Source organism: Trichosporon asahii (assembly GCF_000293215.1).
Source record: "Trichosporon asahii var. asahii CBS 2479 unplaced genomic scaffold scaffold00004, whole genome shotgun sequence".
Lineage (NCBI taxonomy): Eukaryota > Fungi > Basidiomycota > Tremellomycetes > Trichosporonales > Trichosporonaceae > Trichosporon > Trichosporon asahii.
Genome location: NW_014040920.1, coordinates 60241 through 86199, shown reverse-complemented (window position 1 = coordinate 86199; position 25959 = coordinate 60241). Strand labels below are relative to the sequence as shown.

Sequence of the window (25959 nt, the reverse complement as noted above, 5' to 3'; positions counted from 1 at the left end):
CTCCCAACCACCTGCATCTACGCCGCGCAACGAGTGGTGCCGCCATTCCTGACGTCTTGTCCGACACTTGGACCCATCCGCCAACATGGTCCACGTATTGACAGAGAAACTTCCAGTGTACATGTCGCCCAGGGAGATGTCGAGGGGTGCCGGATTTCCCAACTCTCCGTGGTACATGGTGTCTGGTGAGCCCTCCCTTATGACGGTAGACTAAGGTCAGAATCTTTCTTCGATTGGTTGTTGGAGGTTGATCCCTGTTGCCGCAAGTCGATCACTCGAGAGTTCCACGAGGTCCTCGATTCGAGGACGTTTTCGGAACACTTCTTCGACAACCTGCTCGGCATCCCATCGCGCGCTTCTCAGCCTAGCCTCTGCTCATGCAAGCCACCCTGCCCTCCGTTCTCCGCCGACCTCATCGCGCCGCCTGTCATTGCCTATGCCAAGCTCAGGCCAGACTACGACTGGCCTCACGATATGTCTTATGAATCTGGCATTCTGCAGTGGGTTGCCGACCGGCTTAGAGAGTTCTGCTTCCACAACTCAACCTGGACGGTGACACTTCCGAGACTGGCACGCGAGCGTGAGTTCAACGAATCCGTAAGACGGTTTACGTCTTCCTCAAGCGTGTTTACGTTCAACACCATCAGCCTTCCCATTCGTCGCGGCGAGAAAGGGAGCTACATGAGGAGGCTCGTTCGCTACAAGCTGCCAAAACACGACATTTTGCATCCCAGCGACAAGACATCTCTCCTCCTCGTTTACCGCACCGATCTACCCCGTGATAGCCTACGCAGGTTTCCACCCCTCAACTGCAGCCTGACAACCTTGTTCGACAATCCGAAGAGGCGAGCCAAATGGGCCCCGGTTTTTGAAGCATTTCGCGGCTGCGAGGTCGAGACCACACTGGTAGGAGCGGGGGGACCCGATGATCTGATCAAGCTCAAGACTGTGGAGAAGTTGAACGGCATCACAGTCGCGTACATGTGCATGGATGTTCATGGCTCCGCAGATCTTCTCGGTGACTGGAAAACAGGACATCTTATCACACAAGACATTCTAGCAAACCCTGGCTCGGCCATCCTGTACGGTGATGTTGAGGGGCGCCAGCCACTGGTCGAACAGGGCTTACGCCTGGCCATCGACAAGTTACTCTGCCAAGCCTCACAGCTGCAAGTGCCGTTCTCCTTACAGTCCTTGAGCTACCGCATATCAAACTTATTTCAAGCATACGCCTGCAGATCCACATCTACCAAGCAGGAGCGCCCCTCACCTCTGGAACTCTGCAGGGATCTGCTGGGTATCTTCTGTGTCGTGCCTACGAGTGAGCCGTCTCCAACACCCTTTCCAGTGTCATTCACCTCTTGCTGCACTGCCTCCCATGTGGGAACATCATGGCTGAGCTCCGCTGGCTTGGTATACGGATGCGCTGTGGGAACGGTGACAGCTCTGACGTTGGACCGGGTCAGAAAGCGCGAACGACGAATGGAGAAGGTGGTGGACTACAGCGACCTCGTCGGAGAGTTGGTTCAGAACTTTACCGCTATCCTATCCACGGCGTTAATGCCCGGTAGCGTCACGATTGCCACCGAAGCTACGCGGGGAGTCTTCCGGCGCTTTCTTCAACGTCGCTTTGCTGAAGCAACACTCAATGACTTCCGAGAAATCTTGCACATGCTCGACCACATGGGTGACAGCTTCGCGACCATCATGGAGTCGTACGACAGTGTACTTGATACTCATCATATCCTTGTCCACTTCAACCAAGCGTTCATGATTACGGCCTCCCGCGGGCAGACGGAATGTTCTGCAAACGAGATCATCAACTGGTTCCAGCTTAGCGATCGCAGTGGGAAGCTTGTTTCTCTCATACCAACCCATGCGGTCCGCCTGAACGGACACTATGGAGACATGCTCATCCGCGACCTGTTCACTGCAAATATGGTGAGGTACAACTCTGGCTCTCTCCAAAAGATGCTGGAGAACGCAATACAGTCGTCGCAAGAGCCATCTCTAACCACCTCACAATCCGCAAAACCGTCAACAGATCCACCCACACCCACAACAGGCCTGACGAAGCCGTCTGTAGATCTTACCAAGGCGTCATCAGGTTCACACCCTCCAACACCGACACATTCGAGCCTCCGCCTCAGCGCAAGTTATGCAATCGCACTCATAGCTGTTCTCCTAGCTGTCCACTCGATGAGCTGGCTTCTGGACGCGCAATGGGCAAAGGATACCGTAACCATCGAGACGCGCCCTCCACCAAGGACGGCTGCCCGAGTGTTGCGGGAATACAAGATCAGTTCGGCAGTCACCGTACTCCCCGACGACATTGTGTACATCATAAGATCTCCCATTCAAGATTGGCTCAATATTGAGGACGCAGCCGGATCCCCTGGGGTATGACTCTTGATACATGAGGAGCTGACCTTAGATCATTCCTTCTGATCACGTCGAGAGCCTTTCACGAGCATTCACACCGACGGACGAGTAAAACTTCACCGCACCTTCTGCCTTGCCCACTCCTTCACCCGGTGCCTGTACCACCTATACCTTCGCGGCTCGATCACTCCGTTTTTTAGCATCGTCAAGGCGAAAGCGAGCGGGCGCACTTTTGCCTGGTACTGCACTCAAATTCTGTTCCCACGTTATATCTCCGCTTGATTTTCATCTCACGGTCTCACGCATCGCGAGCGCACGCAAGACGTTGTGATGGCAGGCAGTCCTCGCAATCGGCACATACCTGCTAGGCGCCACCTGCACAGCGTTTTGAGCTCACATCGACTCTTGAATGGGTGCACAGGTTTCCTCCACAATCATCATCTGTCGTAATCGTACCCCACCTGATAGACAGAGCCCGTGCTCTGTGTGCCGAGCTCTTTTCCGCCGTCCACACCCCACCTCATCAAGGTCTGCCCTTTAGTTCGCTGTGTACATCAACACGCAATCGCCTTCTTCGAAGCATGCGCTCTGGGACTCCGAGGGTTATTGCAACTGGCGCGCTGCTGCCGCCGTCCAATTGGTCCTGTTGCTCGCCTCCTCGACGCCGACCCACTCCGGCTCCGTCTAGTCCCTTCTCCGCCATCACCAACACCTTCCACATGTCCGCGCAGGCAGCCAACCCGCAGCTTCCGGTGAAGCGTTCATCGTTGGACCGATTGGCGTTCAGCCCGAGAATACCCGCGATCTCGGCGTGTCTAAACCCCAGCAGATACCCTAAATACCACCTGCTTTCGGTCCATCAATACCTTGCTGTGTCCAACCCCGTAGCCATCATTGCAATGTCACATACAGCTCATTTCTGTGCATCCAGAGGACAACTCAGCATGGAAATCGTGCATGCAGTTGTGTAACGGGCCGAACACCATGACAGATATGCACAGCAAGACAACCAAACCATTGGCGGTCCTTACGGATCAAGCCGAAAAGCGGGGGTGCCTTCGCAGCCAGCGCGTTTTTGCATCATCGTCGCAGAGGTGTTGACTTTGACTGGTCGCTTCCATCTCATCGCTCGAACAGAGTGGGTAGCGGCGCCATACCGGGCGTTGGCGATGCTGGCACGGATCTAGATTCTGCACAGTCTCATTCCCCGAGGGGTGTGGCCTTGTTGTGAGGCGGTTGTTCAGTTTCATGGCCAGCTTCGGTCGCCTGGTCGTGTCTGACGTCTGAACCGCTACGCAGTTTCCACGGGAACCAGAATTCTGCCCAGATGGCTTGCCCGTGAGGCGTTGCGTGGTCTGTCTCAGAAGTGAATCGGACCTAAATGTAGCCAAACACAAATGTCATAGGCTCGTGCAGGTGCGCTCGCATCCTAAGCGACGGTGGCCAAACCCCACGCTTCATCTATCTGCCTGGCTACCAGGCTTGCCAGACGCCTTGGCGTTATCGGCCCAGGGTCCGGGCTATCAGGCACACATGGCTTCAGGGTCATCTCGTCTGATATGAGATCATCAGGGTCTCACAAGTAGCCTCGGATCTAGGGTTTAGTTGCCGATCCGTATCGGCCTGTCGCTCCATGCGACAGGAAAAAGAGAAACCAAGGCTCACATGCTCACCAAGTAGGAGGAACCCGGCAAGCGCGCTGAGCATGTCGCACAGTCAATGTGTAGCCCTTGGCTCACTTTACCGTTGGGAGGTCTACAGGGGACTTCGCTCGGCTCATGCGTCGCTGCCCGTTGAGGGCGCCCCATGTGTCCGTGACGACTGCTGTGGGGCGCTCCTCGCCAAGCATCGGAGCCCCCGATGCGCCTCCCGGTGCATCGCATCACGTTCGCGCCCTCGGCTGAGCATGGGATCCTGCTGGCCTTGTCCGGTGGCCAAGATGTGAGTCGTCGCAGTCCTTGGTGAGCAACGCCAAGGATTGACACAAGATGTCCCTGTCTGAGCTCGAGTCGACCTGTTCCGGCCCATTGCTGGAGACTCTTTGGTCGTTTTCACTGAACACAACTGGACTGACGACGCCATCCTTGCGTTGTTTGCCTACTTCGAGAACTGTGACGGAGATTTTGTCGTCACCGGGCTCGAGAAGACGGTGTCAGAGACATTAAGTCAAGCTAGCACTAATGGTGCGGCTCAGACAAAACAACCACGCCTTTCCTGTGTCCCCAAGTCAGCGCCCCGTCTGTTTGACCGCTCCGCGCGTTCCTGAGGTCGAGGTTTCAGACCGAAAGGCCGCAAAGGAGACGAGGTTGAGCTGACGCTCTTCCTTGTCAACCACTGAGAAGCCGGTGTCTCCCTTCACGTCTCCAAAGCGCACCGCACTATTCGAATCAATTTCCACCCAGCATGCCCGTCATTTTGCCCACGGATGAGGGGCCTCTCTGGTACTACATCTCAAGTGCGCAGAGCATCGCTAGGCAGATGCTGACACTACAGGCAACGTAGCGGCCAGTGTGCGCGAGATCGACCGCCAGATCGAGCAGGCGGACGAAACCTACGACTCTGTTTTGTCCAAGCTACTGTTACCCCATCTGGAGCCTCGCGGTCCGCAACGTCAGCTACTTATGGAAGAAGAGAGGGATCTGCAAGCCCGTATCCCGTCTCCTAAGCATTGGGATACGCTCAATATCAGCCTGCCTGTGGCTACCTGTCTGCTCTCGGGCTCATACAACTGGCCGTTTGACCTCCACCAGAGCAAAGAGGCACTGGTCTGGGCTTTGCGAAGAAAACTCGAGTCATCCACACGACGCAGTCTGCCTACCGACAGGGCTCTAGCACGTTTCCCACGTAAAGTCGAATCGGCCACCGGGACGACCAAAAGCACGACCGTGTTCGGCCCTTTCAACGACATCGGACTTGTCGTTGACCTTCGGAGCTGCGATTGTCTGCCCTCCGAGACAGCTCGCCTGTCGGTGGCTCGCCGGTCGAGATGGTTACACTACATTCTCCGTCAATGCGGACCACTGCCCGTCATGCACTTTCCACCTCTCAGCCACGTTGTGGGAACAATGGTAGAACACCGGGACTTCACCGATGAAGTGGCCATGGACGTGTACGGAGTCTTCGATGAGTGCAACATCGAGGTGCTTGTCCAGGGTGGACTCCTACCCGCGTACGGTGCCGGGCCACCAGTCAAGAGCAAGGCCCTGACATCTGTAACCAATGGCGCCGTTCGGCTCAACTCTCTGAACGGTGCAACCGTGCTCTTCATGGCGTGTTTGCTGCTTCAAGTGGAGGAGTCTGTTCAGAAGCTGCTGGACATGAAGGTCACCGGTCTCGTCATTCTGAGGGACATGGCTAATCATGGGCTCGGCTGGATAATCCATTCGCGGGACGCCAGGACAATTATCAGCCGCTGGATGGCCAGCGCCGAGTTCTATCACATGGTGCCTCCGCCTACCCCTCGCCTCTCACTCTTCCTCGAGGCTTGGATGTCACGACCAGACGGACCCTTCAGCGGAGACGAGCGCGTTACCCCTATCCGGCTCTTCCGGTACCTCAGCGACCTCAATCCCCCCGAGATAGACAGTGACGACTTTGACCCCGAACGCTCGACAGAACGCATGTACATTCGGAGCGGCTTGTTCCACGGGGCGGCGGCGGGTTCCGCGGTCGCACTTTTCCTTAAATCAGGTGCACCATGGCTGAGGGACAATAGTCCTGAGACCTACATTGATCCCGTTGCCGCTAAGGCGCAGGCCGAGAAATGGGTGCAGAACCTTGTGAACAGATCTCGGCTCTGCGGCGGCGCGAAAGTGCTTACGGAGGAGGTGGGTTTGGCCCTCAAGAGGTATCTCAGCCAAGAACTCGATGGCTTCGCGGAAGATGCTCTGGACAGATTGGAGGAACTCGACAAGGCTATTTGCAAAAGTCTCGACGCCTTCAAGTCGTCCCCGCAGGGATTCGATAAGGACACCTTTCTGAAGTACTTCTACCGCGGCTTCCTCGTCGCCGTCACTGGTGGGCGCATTCGTGATGAGGGAGCCGGGCCAATGGCATGGTATTCAACAGACCTTCGGACCCAGCTGCAGCGCAGCCGCCACTTCCTCCTCGGCCTGCCTTCCTCCAGTGCGTTGCATCCGCCGTCCACCGCTACCCGCGCCGAGGACGGCTGGCTACCCCGAGTTCTTCTAGTCGCAGCCGTCTGCATTCTTACTATCGGTGCCATCCTGTGGCCCTCGAAGCAGTCTGGTTTGGGGATGCAACCGGGCGTCCCTCAAGCACTGGCCCGTGACGAGGGGCGCATCGGTTTGGGGATCATACAGGCGAGTTTCAAAGCCGGCAATGCCGTGCATCTAAAGGAGGGCGAGCAGGTGTACATTCTGGAGACGACATTCCACGATTGGTACAAGATTGAGAACCTGGACGGCGACATAGGGGTGAGTGGCCACCGCAGAGGGTGACTGACAGCAGCTGGTCCCTATGCGGTACGTGGTCAAAGTGCTGCATTAGACTCAAGTTCAGTACCGATATTGCTACCCGATCCATGTAGTCTACCACGGCCTATGTCAGCTGCGTCGTATTACAACCTGGAGACGGCGTTCCTTGGTTGACACCTTGTATCTTTCCATCGTAGAACCGCGTGGTCAGGGTAAAGCTGTTACCGTAGCGAGAAGGGAAGTGCATGTGCCAGGCGTTGCAAAGCTGGAGCTACACCTCTGGCAACATACGGGCGCGTGGTACGCGGTGCGATGGCTGCTGCGCTCAGTCACGCTCTGCGACTCAGGGGCGGTGCGGTGGTCTGATCAGCCGATCTGCGTCATATCAGACAGATCGGCAGATTCTTGGCGCCCCTCGCATGCCTCGCAGGGCCTGAAACCGTAACGTCTAAGACCCTGACTCAGCCGATGCTGCGGTGCTCGCCGAATTTGGGCCGTGGCCGCTGGGCCCGGATTGTCGTTCCTCCCTCAGAGACTGGACACGCCTGCATACCGATAGCGAGGTCGTACCTCTCCCCACGAAACTGCAACACAATTCCGTCTGCCCTACATCAGCCCAAGGCCGCCGCAGAATATCCGCCCCACGTACCACCGCCCATATTGACTGATGACTACTCTGAGCAGCGACAAGCCCCTGCGACAACCCGACTTCCCATGGGACCATGTCGGAGGTCAGTTCAGAGCCATTGCAGCCCTAACTAACTTTGCAGATGAGCTTGTGAAGTGGTTAGGAGACATGCAGCCTTGCAAGTGCCAGCCGCTCATCGCCTACTTAGGAGAGCATCCCTTGGACAAGCTGCTAGAGATGATCAAGGACTACCGCTCGACTGGCAACGTACCCACTCGCACCTGCGCGTGCTCAAATCCCCCAAGCAAGCTTAGCCAAGGGGCCCCTCACGACCTCCCCAGTGCTACTTGTCGACTCTTCCCAAATGGTGGAGACAAGGCCGCGTGGCCGTTTGATATCGACGAGCCCAAGTGTACGGCACTCGACTGGATCATCAACCGTCTGAGGGAGAAGCAGGCGATGTTGGAGATGGAGAAGGCCTGGGTGGAATATCAGCACATGGAGTGGCACCCGTCGAAAGCTTTCGAGCCCAGTGCTCGCTTCCCTGGCACGCGCGAGCTGTATGGACTCCGGAACAGCAGCGGAAACCTCTTTGGACCGATCAAAAGTCGATCTCTTGACGTTGAGACTGTACTCGTCTTGAAGCGTTGCAAACTGCGAGCCTCAAGTGATACGTCACCCTCCTCATGGATGTCGTACCTTGATCGCGACGTGCGAAGCCATCCCTCAAGCCGACCAATGCTCCTCACCCCTGCCGTTGGCGTCATGGTTTCCGAGCCGGAGTTCAGAGACACAGAGGCTCGTTCGCTGTTCGCGTCACTCGAAGGGTGCAAGGTCAAGCTTCTCCCCGCTGACAGCTGGGAGAATGCGACATTCGCCCGTCCCCGCGGCATCGACCACAGCGACCCTATCACCTTGCGCGGGATCAGGGGCCCGACCATTCTCTTTCTGGGCTGCTTTGTGATCGGCGACCGCCAGTCCACAAACAAGCTTCTGCTCATGCGGGAGACCGGATCCATCATTTTGCACGACCTCCTCGACACAGATCTCGTCGGCATCGTAGAGGGGAGACTGAACGACCTCGTCAAGAAGACCTTCGCGGCTGCCATGGAGTGCAGCGCCGATTGGAGCCTTCACGAGCTCTGCCTCCGGTTGGCACTTTGGTTCCGCGTCTGGATGGCCGAGCCCAAGATCGTACAGCTCTGCAAACAGAGCGTGCAGATGCCTCTCGACAGCCTCGTGCAGATGATTAACGAGGTCTGGAAGCCTGAAGTCGGGAATTGCAGGCTGTTCGCCCCAGACACGGATGAGGGGTGGGAAGACACCGCCGAGGTGACTGCGATCGGTGTTTACCACGGATGTGCTGTAGGAGCCGTGGTCCTGGCGGCGCTGAGGAAGATCGGGAAAGCTGAGGACCGAATCAACTCGTCGGAGAAGACCGCAGATCTCACGCATGAGTGGGTTACGAACGCCATAGCTGTTCTCACCGCCGTGTTCAAGGCTGGTGCTGCTCTGAAGTTGGACGAATCGAAGAAGCGCATCGTAGAGCGCCTGAACCGAGACCTACTGAAGGCGAATCACGATGAGATCTTCCATCTCAACAAGAATCTCCGCCGGGTCCGAGACAACCTCACCACCATCGTCGCGTCGTATGCCCACCATAGCATTCTGGACGGCGAACGCCTCAGAGCAGCTTTCGGACAAGCATTCACTGCTGTGGTGACACAGGACGTCGATGTTCAGGTTACAGACGTCATTGCGTTCTTCCGGAATGACGACTGCAAGGAAGATCTTCCCACCCTTCGCCATGGATCCATTCAACACTTTGACGCCCACTTCAGCCGCGCCATCTTCGAGGATTTGGGATCTCTTAGGCTCCTCTCCTACACGGCCAGGGACTTTGAGACCATTCCACGCCTCAGGAAATGTCTGAAGTCTGGGCCATCGGCTCGCAATGACTATGGTCTCAAACGTGTCGTACTTCAGCTCAAACGGCAGGTGGAGGTACAGAAGCAGTGGCAGGAGGAACAGAGAATTGCCGCAAAGTCCATCGAGTCGACTCCGGCCACGAGCAAGACAGGCGCCCCTGAGCCCCGATCCACAGCAGCCAGTACACTGGAGTACGCACAACCGCCCACTAGGGTGATGGCCTCGCTTCAATCGTTTGTCGCCTTCTTGAAGACCAGTGCCAATTCAGTCAACTTGCACCGGGTAGCGAGTACGCTCTCCTTTGCTACCTTCCTTCTCGCCATCTGGTTGTCGTACTCGGTTGCCTCGATGGGTGCGGTCAAACTCCCACAGTCCTTCGCCTCTTGGTCTCATTTGAGCGCCGGCGATGGTGTTATCTTATCCGTGCCAGCGACGGTGGCGAAAGTCACGAACAGTTACGACGTTAATGCATCACGCCGGGTGTCACCAGGTGACACCGTTGAGCTGCTAACAGTCCCTGCCAAGGGATGGTACATGATCAAAGTGCAGGGGAGCGACGAAGAAGGAGTGAGTTGCACTGCACGATGGAGACCCAAGCATCGCTGACAACAGATGATTCCTGCCGAGTGCGTCTCGGTGACCAACCAGCCCGTGCAGGGTACGTAGCCGATCACGCCCCGAATCCACCAGCATCCGCCTAAGGGGGCCATTCTGTAGATTTGGGTAGATAAAAGTCCGTAGCATCAACTATGTTTCTATGCGGTGTCGTCTGCAATAGAACTGCACCATAGCGCAATTAAGCTGGGCTTTGCACCATGTGGTGTGAACGGCCGAAGGCATGTCTGGACCTCTCATGACGTGGGGACAGGCGAGGGGTTCTGGTCACACATTAGCTGGCCGCTGGGCGCAAGGACCCATGCACAGTGCCCTATTCCACGGTCAGATCTATGTCCTGACCGTCTGCTTGCTGTTGGTCTTGCTGATCGAGTAACGTCAAACCCATCACGATGGATGCCTCGCCCCTGCTGATCCGTCGATGCTTCGTGGATTCAGGGTTCTCAGGGTAATCTTTATCAGGCTTGCTCGGCGTCCCTTTCGGGCTTTATCATCCGGCCAACTCAGGGTACCTCCTACTGATAAGACTGCGGCCAAGGCCATAAGGAAGCATGCACAAATGCCGGACCGCGAGTTGCGCACTGAATTTGCCAATTGGTTTCCCAGTGCAGGGCCATAAGTCGGGGTACCTTCACGCTGTCAGATGCGTCAACACAGCCTCGGGTTGCCCGAAACAAAGGGCGTCGTCTGTTCCCAAATCAAGAGCATCACGGCCGTCTATCGGACGGTTCCAATCAGGAGCGATCGCTTGGCATGTCCCACACTGGGCGGGGACCGGGAGCGGACGCAACCTGACAACCTGTGGAGTACCAGACAGGAGTCAGATGGCAGCATGACTACGTTGGCCGCTGGTTCCTGTCCGCCCTCCCTCTTCACGCATCCCGTCCACCCAGCCCGTTTCTCTCGCCCTACTAGTCCTATCCTTCCCATCGCGACCGCAACATCTCCTGACTACTCCCACTCCGGAAAACCTTTGCACCAATTGGCTTCGGAAGCTCGTGGGCTCTACTATGGCTATGTCCAGTGTAGCACAGACAGACACCAGCCGCAAAGTGGTTGATATATCGCCAAGGTCATTGTCGCAGGGAAAGGGACCGCCCGAGTCTCCGTGGTTCCACGTCTCCGGTAAGCACACTGAGTGTGTGATAAAATCTGACCGGCAGAATCCTTCTTCAAATGGCTTCAAGATGTCGACTTGTGTTCCGAGAACACCATCTCCAAGGGCATTCGCGACATCATTGATGGCGGCTGCGGGGACGACACGATCGCAAGGCTGTCCAACTACCGCGGCGGCTACTTCTTCTGCGCCTGCCGCACATGCCGCAAGACTCGATTTGTCACCGGGACGCCTTTCATTCTGACGCCTGAGCTGGACCAGTCCGCTGTCGGCCGTCTTTTGCCCTATCACGAATGGCCGTTCGATCACCAGGGAGGACCCGGTCTGGTGCACTGGGTTGCACGCCGTTTGCAGGAGCACTACAATCATCACCACTGGATCTCGTCGAGCGCACAGTTCCCCCTCCCTGGACAACAAGGGCCTGATCACACTCAAGACGCCCTCCGCTCAACCGATGCGTTCGATCCCCGAGTCCGCGAAAGCACCGATGAGGTTTCAGCACCATGGATAAGACTCATTCGCTACCAATTGCCCGAAGGCGATCCTCCAACCAACCTCATGGCCAAGTGGCTTCCGTATCTCTACCGGGGACCCGTGCCTGAAGGGGCATACCGTAGGTTTCCTCCTCTCAACTGCGCTCTTATGACAATGTTGTCGGAGCCTGACTGGCGAGAAAGAGCAACTCTTCAGCTCTTCGGAACGTTTGACCAGTGTGATGTCGAGATTCTGGCGACCTGCTCCGCCGATCACATTTCCTCGAGCACTGATAGTGTACGCAGTGACCGACCAGCGGTGAAAGTTCATCTGTTGAAAGGGATAAGCGGTGTTACCGTTTTATTTCTCTCATTGGTTGACTCCCTTCCAGTGATAGATCTCCTCGCGTCACTAAACAGCGGAGGACCGGTGGTGACAGATCTCCTTCGGTGTTTTGGAACTCCGCTGCTCCCAGAAGACCGCCCTTTGAAGCGAGCCTCACCTTCGATACTCTCACCCACGAGCCGCGCACTTGTCCGACTCTGCCGGAGCTCATTCCTGTCCATATCACAAGCCCGCCGCTTCTCACACCGCATAATGCAGCTGATGCAGATCTGGCTGAGCCGTCCGGTAATCTCTCTCAGACTTTCCACAAGTGTGTCTCAAGATCAGGATGCGTTGAGAGAGCTTCAGTCTTTGTTCCGTCTGCCCTTCGGCTTCATTGATCATGAAAGCAAGGGCCAAGTCAACGCGGCCACTCCCGAAACAAACACAACTTTTCAAGCATACCTGTCTCAGATGGGCATCTTCTACGGCTGTGCCATCGCTGCCGTCAGCTCAACAACATTTACCCCATCACATGAGCATCTGCTCCGTGAAGAAACACCGACAGATGAGCCCACGGTGAAGACAGTGTCCACGGTCACGCCTGCAGATTCCATCGCTGGACGTACATGTTTACGGGAGACTGCTTCTAGGCACGGCCACGCTGAAGTATCCTCAAATATCGCAGCCAGCATAGAGTCAAAGGAGAGCCAGAAACCCCTTGGCAGATTGACCATGCTTTTACTTTCGTTACGTCAGGGAGTTATGAGTCGGATAGAGGAGCTGCAAGTTCTAGACGAAAGGATCAGCGATCATTTCAAGGTCGGCCTTGGGGGGGTTGGGTTCTACGGCCACCTGGCTAGAACTATACTAGAATTGCTCCCAGATGAAGGACACAAAGCTCAGGTTCGAAGCTGGCTGGCAGCTTCCAACAATCAAGAGTACCTCCGCTGCTTGAGTCCACCCCGGCAGCGCTCTACCAGCACAGATTTGACTGCTCCAGTCTGCACGGTGAAGGCTCAGGAATCTAGCGGAGGAGGACGGGCAGACGACAGCGTGATCGACAGCACCCTGTCCAGCAGCCTCTCACATGGGTCAGGTCCCCCTGATTCTCCCTGGTTCTTCGTTTCCGGTAGGAGCGCTTGCAGAAGCAAATGACTGATTTTCAGAATTCTTCTTCGATTGGTTGCAGCTCGTCGATACCTGCCTCGAAACGCCCATCACTCCCAGATTGCAACGTCTCGTTCTAAAGACATACAGTGGGGACACTTACGCTGAATTCATCGGGGCTTTGATTCGCGATCTTTGCGGAATCATCGCCCCCCCAAGACATCGATTTCTGGGGTGCCGATGTCCTCAGTGCTGTGGTATCATACCAGAACATGGTAGATCGCACGGGCCTGTTATCTTTTCTCCTACCCCACCCATTGAGACCACTGCCAAGCTGCTCCCGCACCGCGATTGACCGTTCGATCACCACGCAGGACAATGCGGTATCATGGACTGGGTGTTGAAGAGGCTCGACGAGTTCATCACCATGACCTTTCGTGACTACGCCTATTTCAGAACTGCAGATGTGAAGAGCAGTCAAGTCCATGGTATCAGGAGGGTAATCACGCTCGCGGGAGAACCAGGACCGTTCCCTCACCGCTTGAGCTATCGTAGGCCTTTCAGATTGAAGCTCATTGACTGCCAACCGCCCACAGCCGTCCTTTCCTCCGAAAGCTTCAAGTGGCTGCAATATCTGTATCAAGGAAAGATTCCAGCAGAATGGCACAGTCAATTTCCTCCAATGAGCTGTTCAGTCAAAACACTGATCAACGATCCCCGATGGTCTTGTTGCGAAGCTCGAGCACTCTTCGTCAATTTCCACCAATGTGATGTCGAAGTCCACGCATGGTCGTGGGAAGCCGGCGCCAATGACTGTCTCTCATTGAAAGGTATCAACGGTCTGACCGTGCTATTTCTCACGGTTTCAGCTTTCAGTTCAGCTTCCAGCGACCACTTCAAATATCGCATGCTCGCATGTTTGTCATGTGGGAGCATTATCATCGAGGACCTTGCTCAACACCGGGTACGCCTCCACCATCTAGCTCTAATGATGATTGGTATTTGCAAGGAGTTGGAGGCGTCTGTGGTCAATTGGGACAATCACTCTTTCGAGATACTATGTCGACACCTTGTTGCTTTCCAGCGACTAGGAGCAGGACCATTTGCAGGTCTCGGCAGCCGAATCGGCCGAGTTCTCTTCAAGAAAGACAGAGTCGCCAGCCAAGGCATGCTCAGAGAGCCCACAACAGATGAAGATTTTCGAAAGCTCCGCCTTTATGCCATGCTCGAGGGCTGTGAAGCTGCCTTCTCAGTCATCGCCTTCATAGACAAGGTCGACCAACGAATATCTCCTACCCCGAGGTCGAATCAGCCAGCTCCAACTGACTTCGACGTTGTGGCTAGCTTGACCAAGTCGATTACCGAGGTGCTTCTTGCAGGCTTCAAGAATGCTACAGCTAAAACGCTGAGGCAGGCAGTGAAGCAGCGATTCCAGCAACGCCTATCGAGATTCAGCTACTGCGATGCTATCTCAATAGAGCAGGACTTAAATAACATGAAACGATTGCATATGAGAGAGCTGGCATCGTATGACGGTGTCGTTGACAGCGAGGTATTTTTCCGCTACTTCGCTCAAGCTGCTATCATCACATTTTCGGCAGCGGAGATGAACAGTCACTTCCGCGCCGTCCTCGATTGGTTTGGGGAGCTTGACGTGGAGGCGATGAAGCAGTCCAGTGCTTTCGGTTACAGTGTGTGGGTCCCCGGATTGGCTGATGCGTTTTCCGTCTTAGGTGTGCTGAGCCTTCCTTACCTTGCGTCACTGCCTACTCGGCTCCTCAAGTTTCCTTTAACAGACGAGGAGCGCGATCTCATGAAACAGCATGAGCTCTATCTCCGAGTTGCCGCGGCAATTGCTGCTCGACAGCGGCCCTGGTATGCCTCGGTTGTGCATCACGCCTTGGACTACCGAAGCCCACGTCTTCTAGCTATCTCGGACGCCAACCCTCTCAACCTCAAAAATGCTCGCTTTCCTTCTGTGCAACTTTCAGCCACCACGAGGATCATCCACCAGGTCCCACAATTCCCAAAAGCAGCCACTCTAGCTCTGGTGACTATTCCGCTGCTCGCGCTAGGGCTTTGGTCCTTCTATCCGTCGGGTGCCGCATCGTCGGCTGCATGACCGCCCGTATCGACGCCTCAACCCCTTCATGCAAGTTCGGACAGGCTCGCTTCACTCCCCTCTGGATTCTCCGTCTGCTTTCGAACGCACGTCTCTGTTACGCCTACGAATGTGCCGACGTCCGCCAGCGGTTCCCGTCGTTTACCGACGGCGAAAACCCGCATCTCCCATACCCAGCTCGCTTCTTGCTCTCAGAATTCGATACGACTCGATTGTATCCCATTGTGTACCATCCAGAGTCTAAGCTTCAGAGACTCTTTCCCGTTGGTCTTGGCCCACAAGTGGGGAAACGTCGCTCCGGGCCCTGCCGCTGATTGCGGCATTACTTGAGCCTCAGTCGCCCACACATGTAGTCCCGTCTCCGTGCCCTCTGCTGTTTATCCGTATCTCATCTAATCGAGCAGTAGCTCTGTGTGATTTATCTGTTCCTTGACTGGTCCAATACGTGAACTGAAGGGGCGCTAGGGGACAAGTCGAACTGGAGATCAAGCACGGTGTGCATCATGCGAGCGACGCCAAGAGACTACCGTTCTTATCCGAGTTCTGGCTGCAACGATGCATAGCACCCCTCAACGACATCCGTGCATGCAAGCCAGAGTGACTCTCTCTGCGATGGAAGCTCACCTCAGGTGGAGGGGTGCACTATCCCTGACCCCTGACGCCACTCCCGAAACTGGGCCTCAAATCCTCATATCAGCCTCCTGAATCCGCAATGTATCAGTCCCTGAGATGATAACCGCCCTACATTGAGCAAGGGGCTTTCCAGAGAGCCGAGGGGTGCATGCATCTGGGAGGTATCCAGCACAGGGGAAACTACAGCTGCCTGATCTGGTGGGGCATTATGGATGACTAACCAGAGTCAGGCGCGTACGGTGGTTCTGCGCCTTATCTTGCTTCCGGCTTCCCCTCTCGACGACGACCTTGCCCACCCACAACTCTCCCTCCGAATAGGCCAGACCCCCTCCCTCCATGGTCACATGCACTGGAGGGGTCAAGTCGTCCGTGTATGGCTAGAGCTGGGATACGGTTTGGTGACAGTAATCGTCCATGCATGCGAAGCCCAAAACCGTCTGCCGCGTCCGAAATGGAGCTGCCTCACTCCAAGGCCACGAGCCTCTGCGGTATCACCTGGTATTAGCTATGACCAGTGCAAGAACTCACTGCTACGCTACCAGTATCAGTACGCACCTTCACCCATCCCGGAACTGGCTGCTCGAGGACGTTCACCCGGTCTCCAATGCTGAGTACGAGTGAGGAGCCGGCTTCGTACCGTGCAACGATGTGGCCGGTCGAGATGAGCTGCGCAGGGTCAGGTGTCAGGGTCCGGAGGTGACCTGGGGAGAGGTTGCCCAGCCGACCTTGTGAGAAGGCGATCACGAGTGCTAGAAAGGCGAGAACAACACTGATCCAGAGCTGATGTGGACCTGCGCGGCCGGGCTTGTCGGAGGGTGGCGGCGGGTTGGGGCCATCGGGATCCGGATCCTCGTTCTTTAGCTCGGTAATGCTGGCTTCCGAGGGAGGGTCACCAGCGTCCGCCTGCGGAACTGTCTCCCGCATCTCGGACGGCTCGCCATCCCACCGATCCGCCCATTTCTCATTCAGCCCGATCATGAACTTGGCGGCAAAGTCTGCGCTAAGGTCCGCGCCCTGTGCATTGTGGAAAGTGAGGAGCTGATTCCTGTCCGCCCCGGGTACGAGCTGGATAGAGACAGGCGAGGCGAGATTGGAGCGGACAATCCGCGCCGTGTCGCGCCAGTACTCGTCCAGATCGACTTGGGCGAGGAGGGCGTCAAGGAAGGCTGTGCAAAAGTGCCTCATCAGGGCGGACCTGTTCTCCCATCTGACCTGATTGCTGGCGTCCATGCGGTGGAGGAAGTCGTGCCACTCCGAGTCGAAGGTGGTGCCGAGCCGCCGCAGCTCGGGGTGCAGAGACCAGTGTCGCAGACTAACGAGACCGTTGAAGGGACGCGTGCGCCGGCCGCTCGTCCGTACTGCTGTGTCAAAGTACTCGCGGAAGAAGTCGGCGACTTGCGCCCTCAGCGTGTGTACCCCGTCGGGGAGGTCTGAACCGAGCATCTGCTCGAAGCGCTCCACAACCAGAGCGACACCGGTGCCGAGGGCCAACCCGCAGCTCGATGTGAAGCGGACGTGGGCGTCGTGCACTTGCCAGTCAAAGTCTTCGTACCATGCCGGACTCATGTCGCGGAGAACGTTGAGGTAGCGTGGTAGGCTGTCCTGGATTGGCCCCTTGGTGGCGTATCTCGTGGCCCAGGTTCGGAAGAGCAGGAGAGCTCGCGCTCGACCTTCGGACCAGGTCGACGGGAAGACGTCGCCGGGATCAGGGGGCAGCCACTCGAAGACTGAACTCCACATGAGAGCTCCCTCGTTGGTGTCCCGGAGATCGAGGGGCTGGAAGAACAGCTGTGTGCTGATAGACATGCTGTACGAGTCTCGGTGCTGGAACAGCAGCCAGCCTACACCATGCCGCAAGAGATCGGACAGGATGATGCCCTGCAGTCTCCAGGATTGGCAGAAGACCTTGCGGTGCTCCCACGCTACGAGCGACAGGAACACGAGCGACAGGAACACGACCGTCACTCCGTTGATGCTGCGCAAGGATACTGTCTCGTCGTCAGCGATGGTACCTGGTGCAGAGAATCCGGAAGCCGCCCAGCCCGCGCAGGGACAGATATCGATGTCACACCGCTCGAAGATGCCCCAGAGACCTAGGGCGGCTTCCTCGTCAAACTGGTTGTCGAGCACCATAGTGCCGACGGCAGGAGAGAAGGGTGGAAACTGGTCCACGGCTGGGAGGGAATCTGCTCCGCGACACAAGTACCGTATCCACTTGTTCCGAAGTTGCGAGCGCGGGTTCGACTTGGGCGGAGCATGCCGCAGGAGAGTCAGGGTGAGTCCTTGATGCACCGCGGTCCGACTTGGATGATGGAGTGGTCCTAGTACGTTTGACTTGAAGGACGTAGTAGCGGATGTTGAGAGTGGTGGGAAATTGGCCTCGGGACTCGGCCACGCGTGGTGCCAGTAGTACTCCAGCAGACGCCTCCATGTCCAATCCTGTAGAGCACCAGGTCGGCTCAAGTCGAACGACCATTCGTGGCTCGCATGCAGTCGGCCAATTGCAGGTCGGCAGTTTGGGTGAATCAGTGTTCCACCAGAACAGGTGCACGTGATGAGTGACGGGCAAAATGCGATCTCGCGGAGGTCATCGAGGAATGACATGGACAGTTCGGAACGGCGAGAGGCAGCGAAGAACTTGTCCAGCTCCCAGCACAGCGATGTACCTTTGCAGGTGTCGGTGTTCTTGAGCCATTGATAATAGCATTCTGCATCAAGGTCAGTGGTGACACATGGAGCGGAGGAAGACACATACCATCGACTGTTGCCCAAGGGGTCTCAGGCGGCCCGGGAGTTACCTCTCGTGCTGGCATGGTGGCTTGTCGCTTAGCTCTGCTTTTCCGGCCCATCTTCGCTCTTCCACCGGGAGCAGTCGATGGAGAATGAGATCTTCTGTTCTTCCCTGTATGATGCAGGACTGAGATCAGCGCTGCGATAAAGGTTCAGGAATACGAACATCGAGTGTTGAAGGAAGACACCAGCGCCAGGCCGGGGTACCACCGTGGGAGGTCAGGAATCAGGAACCTTCCGGCTCGCAACTCACCTGCTGCGCCCCCGCGCCCCTGCGCCCCTGCGCCCCTGCGTGCCCTCGCCTGATCTGAGCATGCTGAGCAGCGCGCAGCAGGGCGCCAGTATACGAATCTCATGGTCAAGCGCCCTCCCTCAGCCCTCAGCCCTTTGGTTGCTCTGGCGCCATTGACACAATGAGCCAATCACCGGCGCTGAGTTGCTGGGAGCACGAGGGCGTCTGTCCCCAGAATTTTGGTCCCCTGGCCCAGACACTGACCCCTGCTCCGGCGAAGTATCACCTGCAGCAATGCAGGTTCCCAGGTGACCTTCCTGCTGAGCTGCTGTTCTTCTCTCTCCTTCTCGATGCCCTTCCTTCGTCATTCCATCCTGCACTTCCAACAACTGCTTTGCTCCACGCCGGCCAACCATCCATCTATCTTGCTTCTCAGCTCAAGATGGCCAGCAGAATTACCCCCCAGTCTCTCCGCTACCCTGACTTTCCGTGGGACTCGATTGGAGGTAGGCTGTTCGACTAAAACTTCCACGACGTGAGCTGATACCGCAGAGGAGCTCGTCGACTGGTTCCAAGGGCTTCAGCCATGCATGTGTCAGCCGCTCGATGCCTATCTTTGCGGGCTGTCCTACGCCGACCTCTCAAATATCGTTCAGGAGTACCGTACTACTGGTATCACTCCCTCGCGCACTTGTGGCTGCTCTAGCCAGAAGACCACGACCTCTACCCCGCGTCCCGAAGCTCCGCCCAGTGCCACCTGCCGACTGCTGCCTGAGGGCAGCAAGAAGAGGTGGCCCCATGATGTCTATCCGGCCCAGCCAGAAGCTCTTGACTGGGTCATGAGAAGAATGCAGGAGAGAGACGTAGAGGCGAGCATGAAGCAAAGCTGGGTTGACCACCCCAAACAGTGGTGGAGATCCGCTGCGTTTATTCCCTCAGCGCAGTTTCCCCGCAAGCGCGACCGGCTTCTCCCTGGCAACGGCAATAAGACAGTGTTTGGACCTTGTCAGCAGCGCACTGGAGCCATCAACACGCTTCTCGTTTTGAACAGCTACCATTCACCCCCACGGACTCCCGCATCGGCGGCCAACAGCCTGTGGCTTTCTTACCTTGATCGAAGCTGTACCTCATCATCGTCATCAAGCGCACAGCCACCTATCACTCCAGCTGTCGGCGTCATGGTTTCAGAACCCAAGTTCACCGACTCAGAGGCCAAAACTCTGTTTGCACCTTATTGGGTGTGTGATGTTCAGCTTCTTCCTGCTACTAGCTGGGACGAGGCTACATTCACAGTCCCCATCGCCACCAAGGCATCCGAACCCATCTCGTTCCGCGACATCCAAGGCGTAACAGTCTTATTCCCTGCATGTTACGTGATCGGTGACGACGACTCTTTGAACAAGCTTTTGCAAATGCGTCAGACAGGGTCGGCCATCCTCAAAGACCTCCTCCACAACGGCCTAGCCAGCATCCTCGACGACCGGGTGTACGCTTGCACCAAGTCACTTCTCGAGGGCGCAATACTAGAAAAGACTGATTGGAATTTGGAAGCGCTGTGCCGCCAGCTGTCACTCTGGTTTAATGTCTGGACGAACCGCAAGAAAGCTGTTTTGCTTCATGCAGCCCACCCACTGCAGATTGAGGAGCTTGTCGAGGATCTCTTTGGTCTGTGGAGGGAGCGGCCTTTTGCGGGACGTCGCGTCTTCTCACCAGACACTACCGGTGGCTGGGAGGAGCGGCGGAAGTGACGCTTCTGGGTGCCTACTACGGAAGCGCTGTTGGCACCATTGTCTTAGTGGCACTGGGTAGAATCGAAGCAGGAAAGTCCAAAATCGCCAAGCGTGAAAGTTGGGTCAAACTGGGCACGGAGTGGTCGACCAATTGCCAGTCCATCCTTTGCGCCGTTCTGAACAACAGTGTCAGCATCAAGGCAGATGCCACGAGCGAGGCACTTCTTGAACGCATCAACAGTCGCATTGTCAGGGCAAACAAGCAAGAGATCCTCAACATCCGCTCAGCACTTGATCGGGTTAGGGACAATCTGTCCACAGTGATCCAAACCTTCAGAACGTTCGTGGACGGCGAGCGTCTAAGACGCGCGTTCCGACAGGCGTTCACAAGCGTGGTGACGCAAGACGTTCCTATTGATCCTGATAACGTTCACGCATTCTTTGGCGGCGATACCGACGAAGAGAGCATTGCGACTTTACGCTCAGGTAGTCTGGACCGCTACAACGCAGATTTCAGTCATCTCATCTGTGATGACTTGGGGTCCCGACTGTTCGCAATTCGTTCCGACAAGGAGCTGGTGGAGTACTCACGCATGAAGAACCTTTACAACGCTCCCGCGTCGCCCTCGCCCCACCTCAACCAGTTGCCAGCTGTGCAGAAGATTGAGGAGAGAAGGCGCGTGCAGAAGCTGCGAGAGACGGAACGATCCGCAGAGCAGACAGCCGTGATCACTGCCGCATCCGCAAAGCGCGCTCTGCCCGCATTATCATCTTCGGAGGCTATCACCACAGGACTGCCCTCGCCCACACACAGCAACGGTGTCCTTCACACCTGTACCTCTGACATCTCCTTCTCCACCCAGGAAGGGAAGGATCAATGTTCAACGCCGAGGGCCCGCAAGTGGCCACTCGTCATGGCTGGATTGGCGGCTGTCGTCGGCATCTCCGCTGTGTACTACACGTTCGGACTCCCAACCTCCGTGTTGAGCCGCCTGCATTTCCCTCTGCTCGATTTCTCGGGCACTGTGTCTCATGGCTCTTCATCACAGGTAGTCCTGGCACGTGTCATCCATACTTGGGAGTTTGCGGACAAGCTGTTCGTTTCCGACGGCGACATGGTGGAGCTGGTGGGCAAGCCAGTCGGTGGGTGGTACACGATGAAAGTTAGCAGTGTGGACAAGCCGGGGGTATGTTGCCCGACATGTGCTGAGCTGACGTAAAGGTGATTCCCGTGACGCATCTCTCACTGGCCTGATGAGAATCTGTTCCAACCCAACGGTCGCAGACAGTAAGCACTTGAAGGGCATGTCAAGAATTGCGTTCGACTCCCGGCAATGAAGCTACGTTTGACTTGCCCATACTGTTCTGGTACGATACTGTACATGCACATGCATCTCTTACCCTCCTACTAGAATCAAAGACTTGTGCCCGGTCCCGCGTCAGTACCCCACCTGCTTCCGTGACTTAGAGCGGGGCAATGTCGCGTTTGCGCACAAACTGTCATCAGCCTCAGCACTGATCTGGCTCACTCACCCCTGTTCTTCCGTCAAAACCTTCAATCTTCTGCCAATCTCCCACCGCCGTCGAGAGAGTGTAGACGTCCTGGTTTTCATTCACAAGCCACTCAGGCGATGCCCATGAGCTGGACCGCAGTCGACCGAGACCGACACGGGTGCTGCTGCCAAGCGCCAGATCGGTTGCAGTCCGTCCATCTTGCTGCCACAACGACCCGGGAACAGTCAGAATGGCCACCACCACCAGCAGAAAGGCGCCGACGAAGAGTCGATGCAGCCTAAGCGACGGGCGTTCAGGCTTCTCGATCAGATGCTCATGGGCAGAGGAGGGTAAGCGGAGCAGCTTCAATCGTGCCTCGCCCACCTCAACCCTGAGCGGCATCTTAACCCAAGTCAAAGGGCTCACCCCGTCGTCATGAATCCGCCCTTGAGTGAGAGCCACGAAGAAGGCGCGGTAGAAGTGGTGCATGAACAACGCGAGTTCTTCCCGATCTAAGTCATGCTTGAACCTTGCGATCTGCTTTCGAATCCCTTCGTCCAGCTCCTGCAGCTTCTTGGACGCAGCAGCAGGACAATGTCCCAGTTTGCTGTTGAGATACGTCTTTGTTGCCTCGGCCGCCTCGGGCGTCATAAGATTCGGTCCCCCGTTCTGCAGCGCAGCTCTGAGAAGAACCTCCACCCATCGCTGAGCGGGAGCATCGGCCCGCACGCCCTCCATCTCTGGTCCCTCACTCGCATCAAGGAAGAGGGCCGCAGCCGAGCCAGTGCAGCAGCCGCGAAACCCGCCATGTGCAATGTTACCCAGCCTCGAGAGTTCATTGGCAGACATGTCGGTGGTGTCCTCTGCGATCCTACCATGCAGCAGTTGAAGAGGGTCCAGGCTGCCCGTGTCACTGAACAAGTCGATCGGAGCGTTGCTGCCGTGGTGCATTGGTCCACCTCTACGATTTATCCAGGCGGTCAGGAACAGCGACAGTTGAGGTGTAGCCGGGGGCGCCCTTGGGTTGCATGTCGTCTTCTCAAGCCAGCGACTGATGATGGAGCCCGCGTCGCGGGGCTGGACGAGCCAGCCTAGGCCATGGTCCGACATGTCCTTCAGAATGACGAGGCTGATGACCTTCATGTTGAGTAGCTTGTGTACAGCGTTCTCCTCTTGCAGGAGCAGGCACCCGAGGAATAAGATCGTAGCTCCGTTGAGCGCCGCCAGTGTCAGCTTGGCGTTGCCGTTCGACACAGTGCCAAGAGCGTTGCACTGGACCGACGTTGCCAGGCCGAATGCAGGCATGAGGTCGCTCTCCGTCATGATGGCGATGGTGCAGTTGTCGAACGCGCCGTACATGTCCATGGCGACCTCGTCCGTGAATTCGGGGTGGTCCACCATCACCCCTAGGACATGACTCATGGGCGGGAAGTACATCGTAGGCAGTGGGCCGCACTCGCGCAGAATGAACTGGAGCCATTTCGAGCGGCGTGAGACCGCCAGTTGCAGGAGCTCTCGTGGAAGCGCTCGGCAGCTTCTGAGGTTGAGAATGATGCCAATGTCGTTGAAAGGGCCGAAACGGGTATTGACGGATGAAGACGAGGATTCGAACCGCGGCCCTTCCTGGTACAGAAAGCGAGCAAACGCATGGTCGCGGTCCAGGCTGGCGAGGCTCGAGGCTTCGTTCAGCCGCATCACGGCCCAGGCCACCGATTCCTTGCTGTCACGAACGTCGAAGGGCCACCTGTACGACGGAGAGAGGAGGCACGTGCCAACCGGTAATGGCATCCTGGCCGAATCCCAGTTCACTAGCGACGTCAAGGGGGAGTCGGCGGCTTCCGCCTTCTCCTTGATGGAACGCGGGATATGCGCGCCGGGCTCCAGAACGGGCAGTAGCAGTCGAGAAAGCTGCAAGTCGTACTTCGGGTTGTCGGCCTGGAGCAGGCGATCGATGTTGCGCACGCCTGTCGCGACACTGCCTGTGGTGTCAGCGTTTTGCAGAGAGCTCTACTCACTCGAGACGAAGTGCCAGGGCGTCTCTGTTGTCCCAAGGGCCGACATTCTGCTGTCAGGCGTTTTTCTCAGAGCTGCTGAGCCCAAGAGATGCTGCAGCGAGTGTAGATCCTGGAAAATGGAGAGTCAATCAGTGACGTGGTAGCTAGCCTGCTTCCGTGACTTCAAAGAAGGGCAACGGGATGCACATGTACTGAGGCCTAAACTCTGAGTGAGAGTGACTGACTTTGAGACACCGGGAGACGGGCCAGAGATCTGCGGTCTCAAGGCAAGGCCATAGGGAGGGACTGGAGGTTTCGAGCAGGCGGGCATACCCTTATCCAGCCGATCGGCATTCCAAACACCTGTCATCGGCCTTCTACCTCGCCGACCCAGAAGCGATAAGACTGAAGTTATTTGCCGAACGCCGAGGGAGGAAAGAAACGAGTTGTGAGCTAAGAACCTGCGCCGTGCAGAACACGAGGGACAAGATGAGGTGTCGTAGACGTCGTGCGAACGCACAGGATGGACCTGTGCGGGTTTGGGCGGTCCGTGTTGTGCACAATTGTCTCGCGCCCCGGCGCACGTACCTCAAAGTGGTGTGCCCCCTTGGGCCGCGAACTCGGCCGTCAGGACCAGGTACAGACGGGCGGCGAGATGAGTGACATCTAGCGTTACCACCCCATCCGCACAACTCCTATTGTTCTGTGCTCTGATCGCTTGCCTGGTTTCCATCTTCCCCGCCTCCTCTCAGCCACCGCATCGACCATTACCCCTCGGCCCTCGGCTCCGAGCCTCCGAACGCCGCTCGACACACCATGGCTCCCGAGAGCAGTCACAGCGAACGCCCCCCATCCAATACCGTAATCCCAGCTCTTCTTGCGGTTCCAGGCACCGAAGGGTTTCCCGACAGTCCGTGGTTCATGGTTGCTGACGGCGAGAGTCTCGCCGACGTCTTCTTCGGCTGGATGGCGTCGGTTGATTCGTGTAGGAGAAACGAGATGCTGGAACTCTTTCACCGCTTCGTCAGCACGCAAGACCCAGCCAACATGCCCCTGGTTCTTATCGACAAACTGCAACGCATCGCAACTCAGCTGAAGGCTGGGTGCGAGAGACTGACACCTACCTGCACCTGCGTTCCGACCTGCCAGGCCGTTGTCGTCTCCCCTCTCCCAGGTCCCGTTTACTGCCAGCTTAGCAGGGGGCCGGGCCGCAAGACTTGGCAGGGCTCCGACAACTGGCACTTTGATCGAGCGTTCGATACGTCCGCCGATGTCTTGGGGTGGATCATTGCCCGCCTCAAAGAGTACTATTGGCACCACAGCATGCTTCACCCTCGCGCCGAGTTCCCGGTTCAGGTAGGTGGGCCCGTGCAGACGCACTTTGGCCCAGTTCCCTGGACCCTCGACTCGACGCCTCACTCCGACGACAACCCGCACACCAGCCTTGCGGTGACTCCCCTCCCCAAACTGTCAACTACAGGGATGGTCATCGAGCTCGTGCATTATGACTGGCCGAGTGAAATAAAGGAGCTGGACTTGAGAAGGAAGTGGCTATCATACCTCCACAGGTGCGCCGCCCCTGAGGCTCTCCTCATGGACTTTCCTCCTCTGTCCTGCTCTCTGCTGAGCATCATGGACGAGCCTGAGTTTGACGAGGATGTCGCATGGGTGTTGTGGGGAAACTACCGCCGTTGTGAGATCATCATCACTATGCTGGGAGGATGGAAAGCGAATGGACTGTCGGTACCGGAGGAGATGGAGGACGACCAACCCGTCCGGCTAAGGGAGGTGAACGGGCTCACGGTTGTGTACTTTGCACTCCCTACAGGTGCGAGGCGCAGACTGCTCCAGCCACCTCGGCTACTGGAGATGATGTATAGCGACATTCTTAGGCATCGTCTCCGTTGGTTGCTGCCACAGAAGCATTTTTAGCGTGAGATATGATAGTG

At 56.8% G+C, this 25959-nt stretch overlaps 7 protein-coding genes across 7 annotated transcripts; 5 read left to right on the top strand and 2 right to left on the bottom strand.

Annotated features, from left to right (window-relative positions):
- Nucleotides 1-85: 85 nt before the first annotated feature.
- A1Q1_03083 (uncharacterized protein) lies at nucleotides 86-2406 on the top strand (the record flags this gene model as incomplete). The annotated part of the gene is made up of 2 exons (XM_014328173.1): nucleotides 86-171; nucleotides 216-2406. The coding sequence occupies 2 exons, from the start codon at nucleotides 86-88 to the stop codon at nucleotides 2404-2406; spliced, it is 2277 nt and encodes a 758-aa protein (XP_014183648.1).
- Nucleotides 2407-4785: 2379 nt separating this feature from the next.
- Nucleotides 4786-13370, top strand: A1Q1_03082 (uncharacterized protein; the record flags this gene model as incomplete). The annotated part of the gene is made up of 10 exons (XM_014328172.1): nucleotides 4786-4837; nucleotides 4885-6818; nucleotides 6904-7118; nucleotides 7503-9942; nucleotides 10244-10362; nucleotides 10429-10587; nucleotides 10648-10988; nucleotides 11044-11115; nucleotides 11178-13037; nucleotides 13075-13370. 10 exons carry the CDS (start codon nucleotides 4786-4788, stop codon nucleotides 13368-13370), a joined length of 7488 nt encoding a protein of 2495 aa, XP_014183647.1.
- A 33-nt stretch (nucleotides 13371-13403) lies between these two features.
- On the top strand, nucleotides 13404-15137 carry A1Q1_03081 (uncharacterized protein; the record flags this gene model as incomplete). The annotated part of the gene is made up of 1 exon (XM_014328171.1): nucleotides 13404-15137. The coding sequence occupies one exon, from the start codon at nucleotides 13404-13406 to the stop codon at nucleotides 15135-15137; it is 1734 nt and encodes a 577-aa protein (XP_014183646.1).
- Nucleotides 15138-16232: 1095 nt separating this feature from the next.
- A1Q1_03080 (uncharacterized protein) lies at nucleotides 16233-18583 on the bottom strand (the record flags this gene model as incomplete). The annotated part of the gene is made up of 3 exons (XM_014328170.1): nucleotides 16233-16253; nucleotides 16299-18478; nucleotides 18526-18583. The coding sequence occupies 3 exons, from the start codon at nucleotides 18581-18583 to the stop codon at nucleotides 16233-16235; spliced, it is 2259 nt and encodes a 752-aa protein (XP_014183645.1).
- Nucleotides 18584-18973: 390 nt separating this feature from the next.
- A1Q1_03079 (uncharacterized protein) lies at nucleotides 18974-21860 on the top strand (the record flags this gene model as incomplete). Its single annotated transcript, XM_014328169.1, has 4 exons — nucleotides 18974-19298; nucleotides 19345-20457; nucleotides 20589-21665; nucleotides 21745-21860. 4 exons carry the CDS (start codon nucleotides 18974-18976, stop codon nucleotides 21858-21860), a joined length of 2631 nt encoding a protein of 876 aa, XP_014183644.1.
- A 171-nt stretch (nucleotides 21861-22031) lies between these two features.
- Nucleotides 22032-23453, bottom strand: A1Q1_03078 (uncharacterized protein; the record flags this gene model as incomplete). Its single annotated transcript, XM_014328168.1, has 1 exon — nucleotides 22032-23453. One exon carries the CDS (start codon nucleotides 23451-23453, stop codon nucleotides 22032-22034), a length of 1422 nt encoding a protein of 473 aa, XP_014183643.1.
- A 1373-nt stretch (nucleotides 23454-24826) lies between these two features.
- Nucleotides 24827-25942, top strand: A1Q1_03077 (uncharacterized protein; the record flags this gene model as incomplete). The annotated part of the gene is made up of 1 exon (XM_014328167.1): nucleotides 24827-25942. The coding sequence occupies one exon, from the start codon at nucleotides 24827-24829 to the stop codon at nucleotides 25940-25942; it is 1116 nt and encodes a 371-aa protein (XP_014183642.1).
- Between the last annotated feature and the right edge of the window lie 17 nt (nucleotides 25943-25959).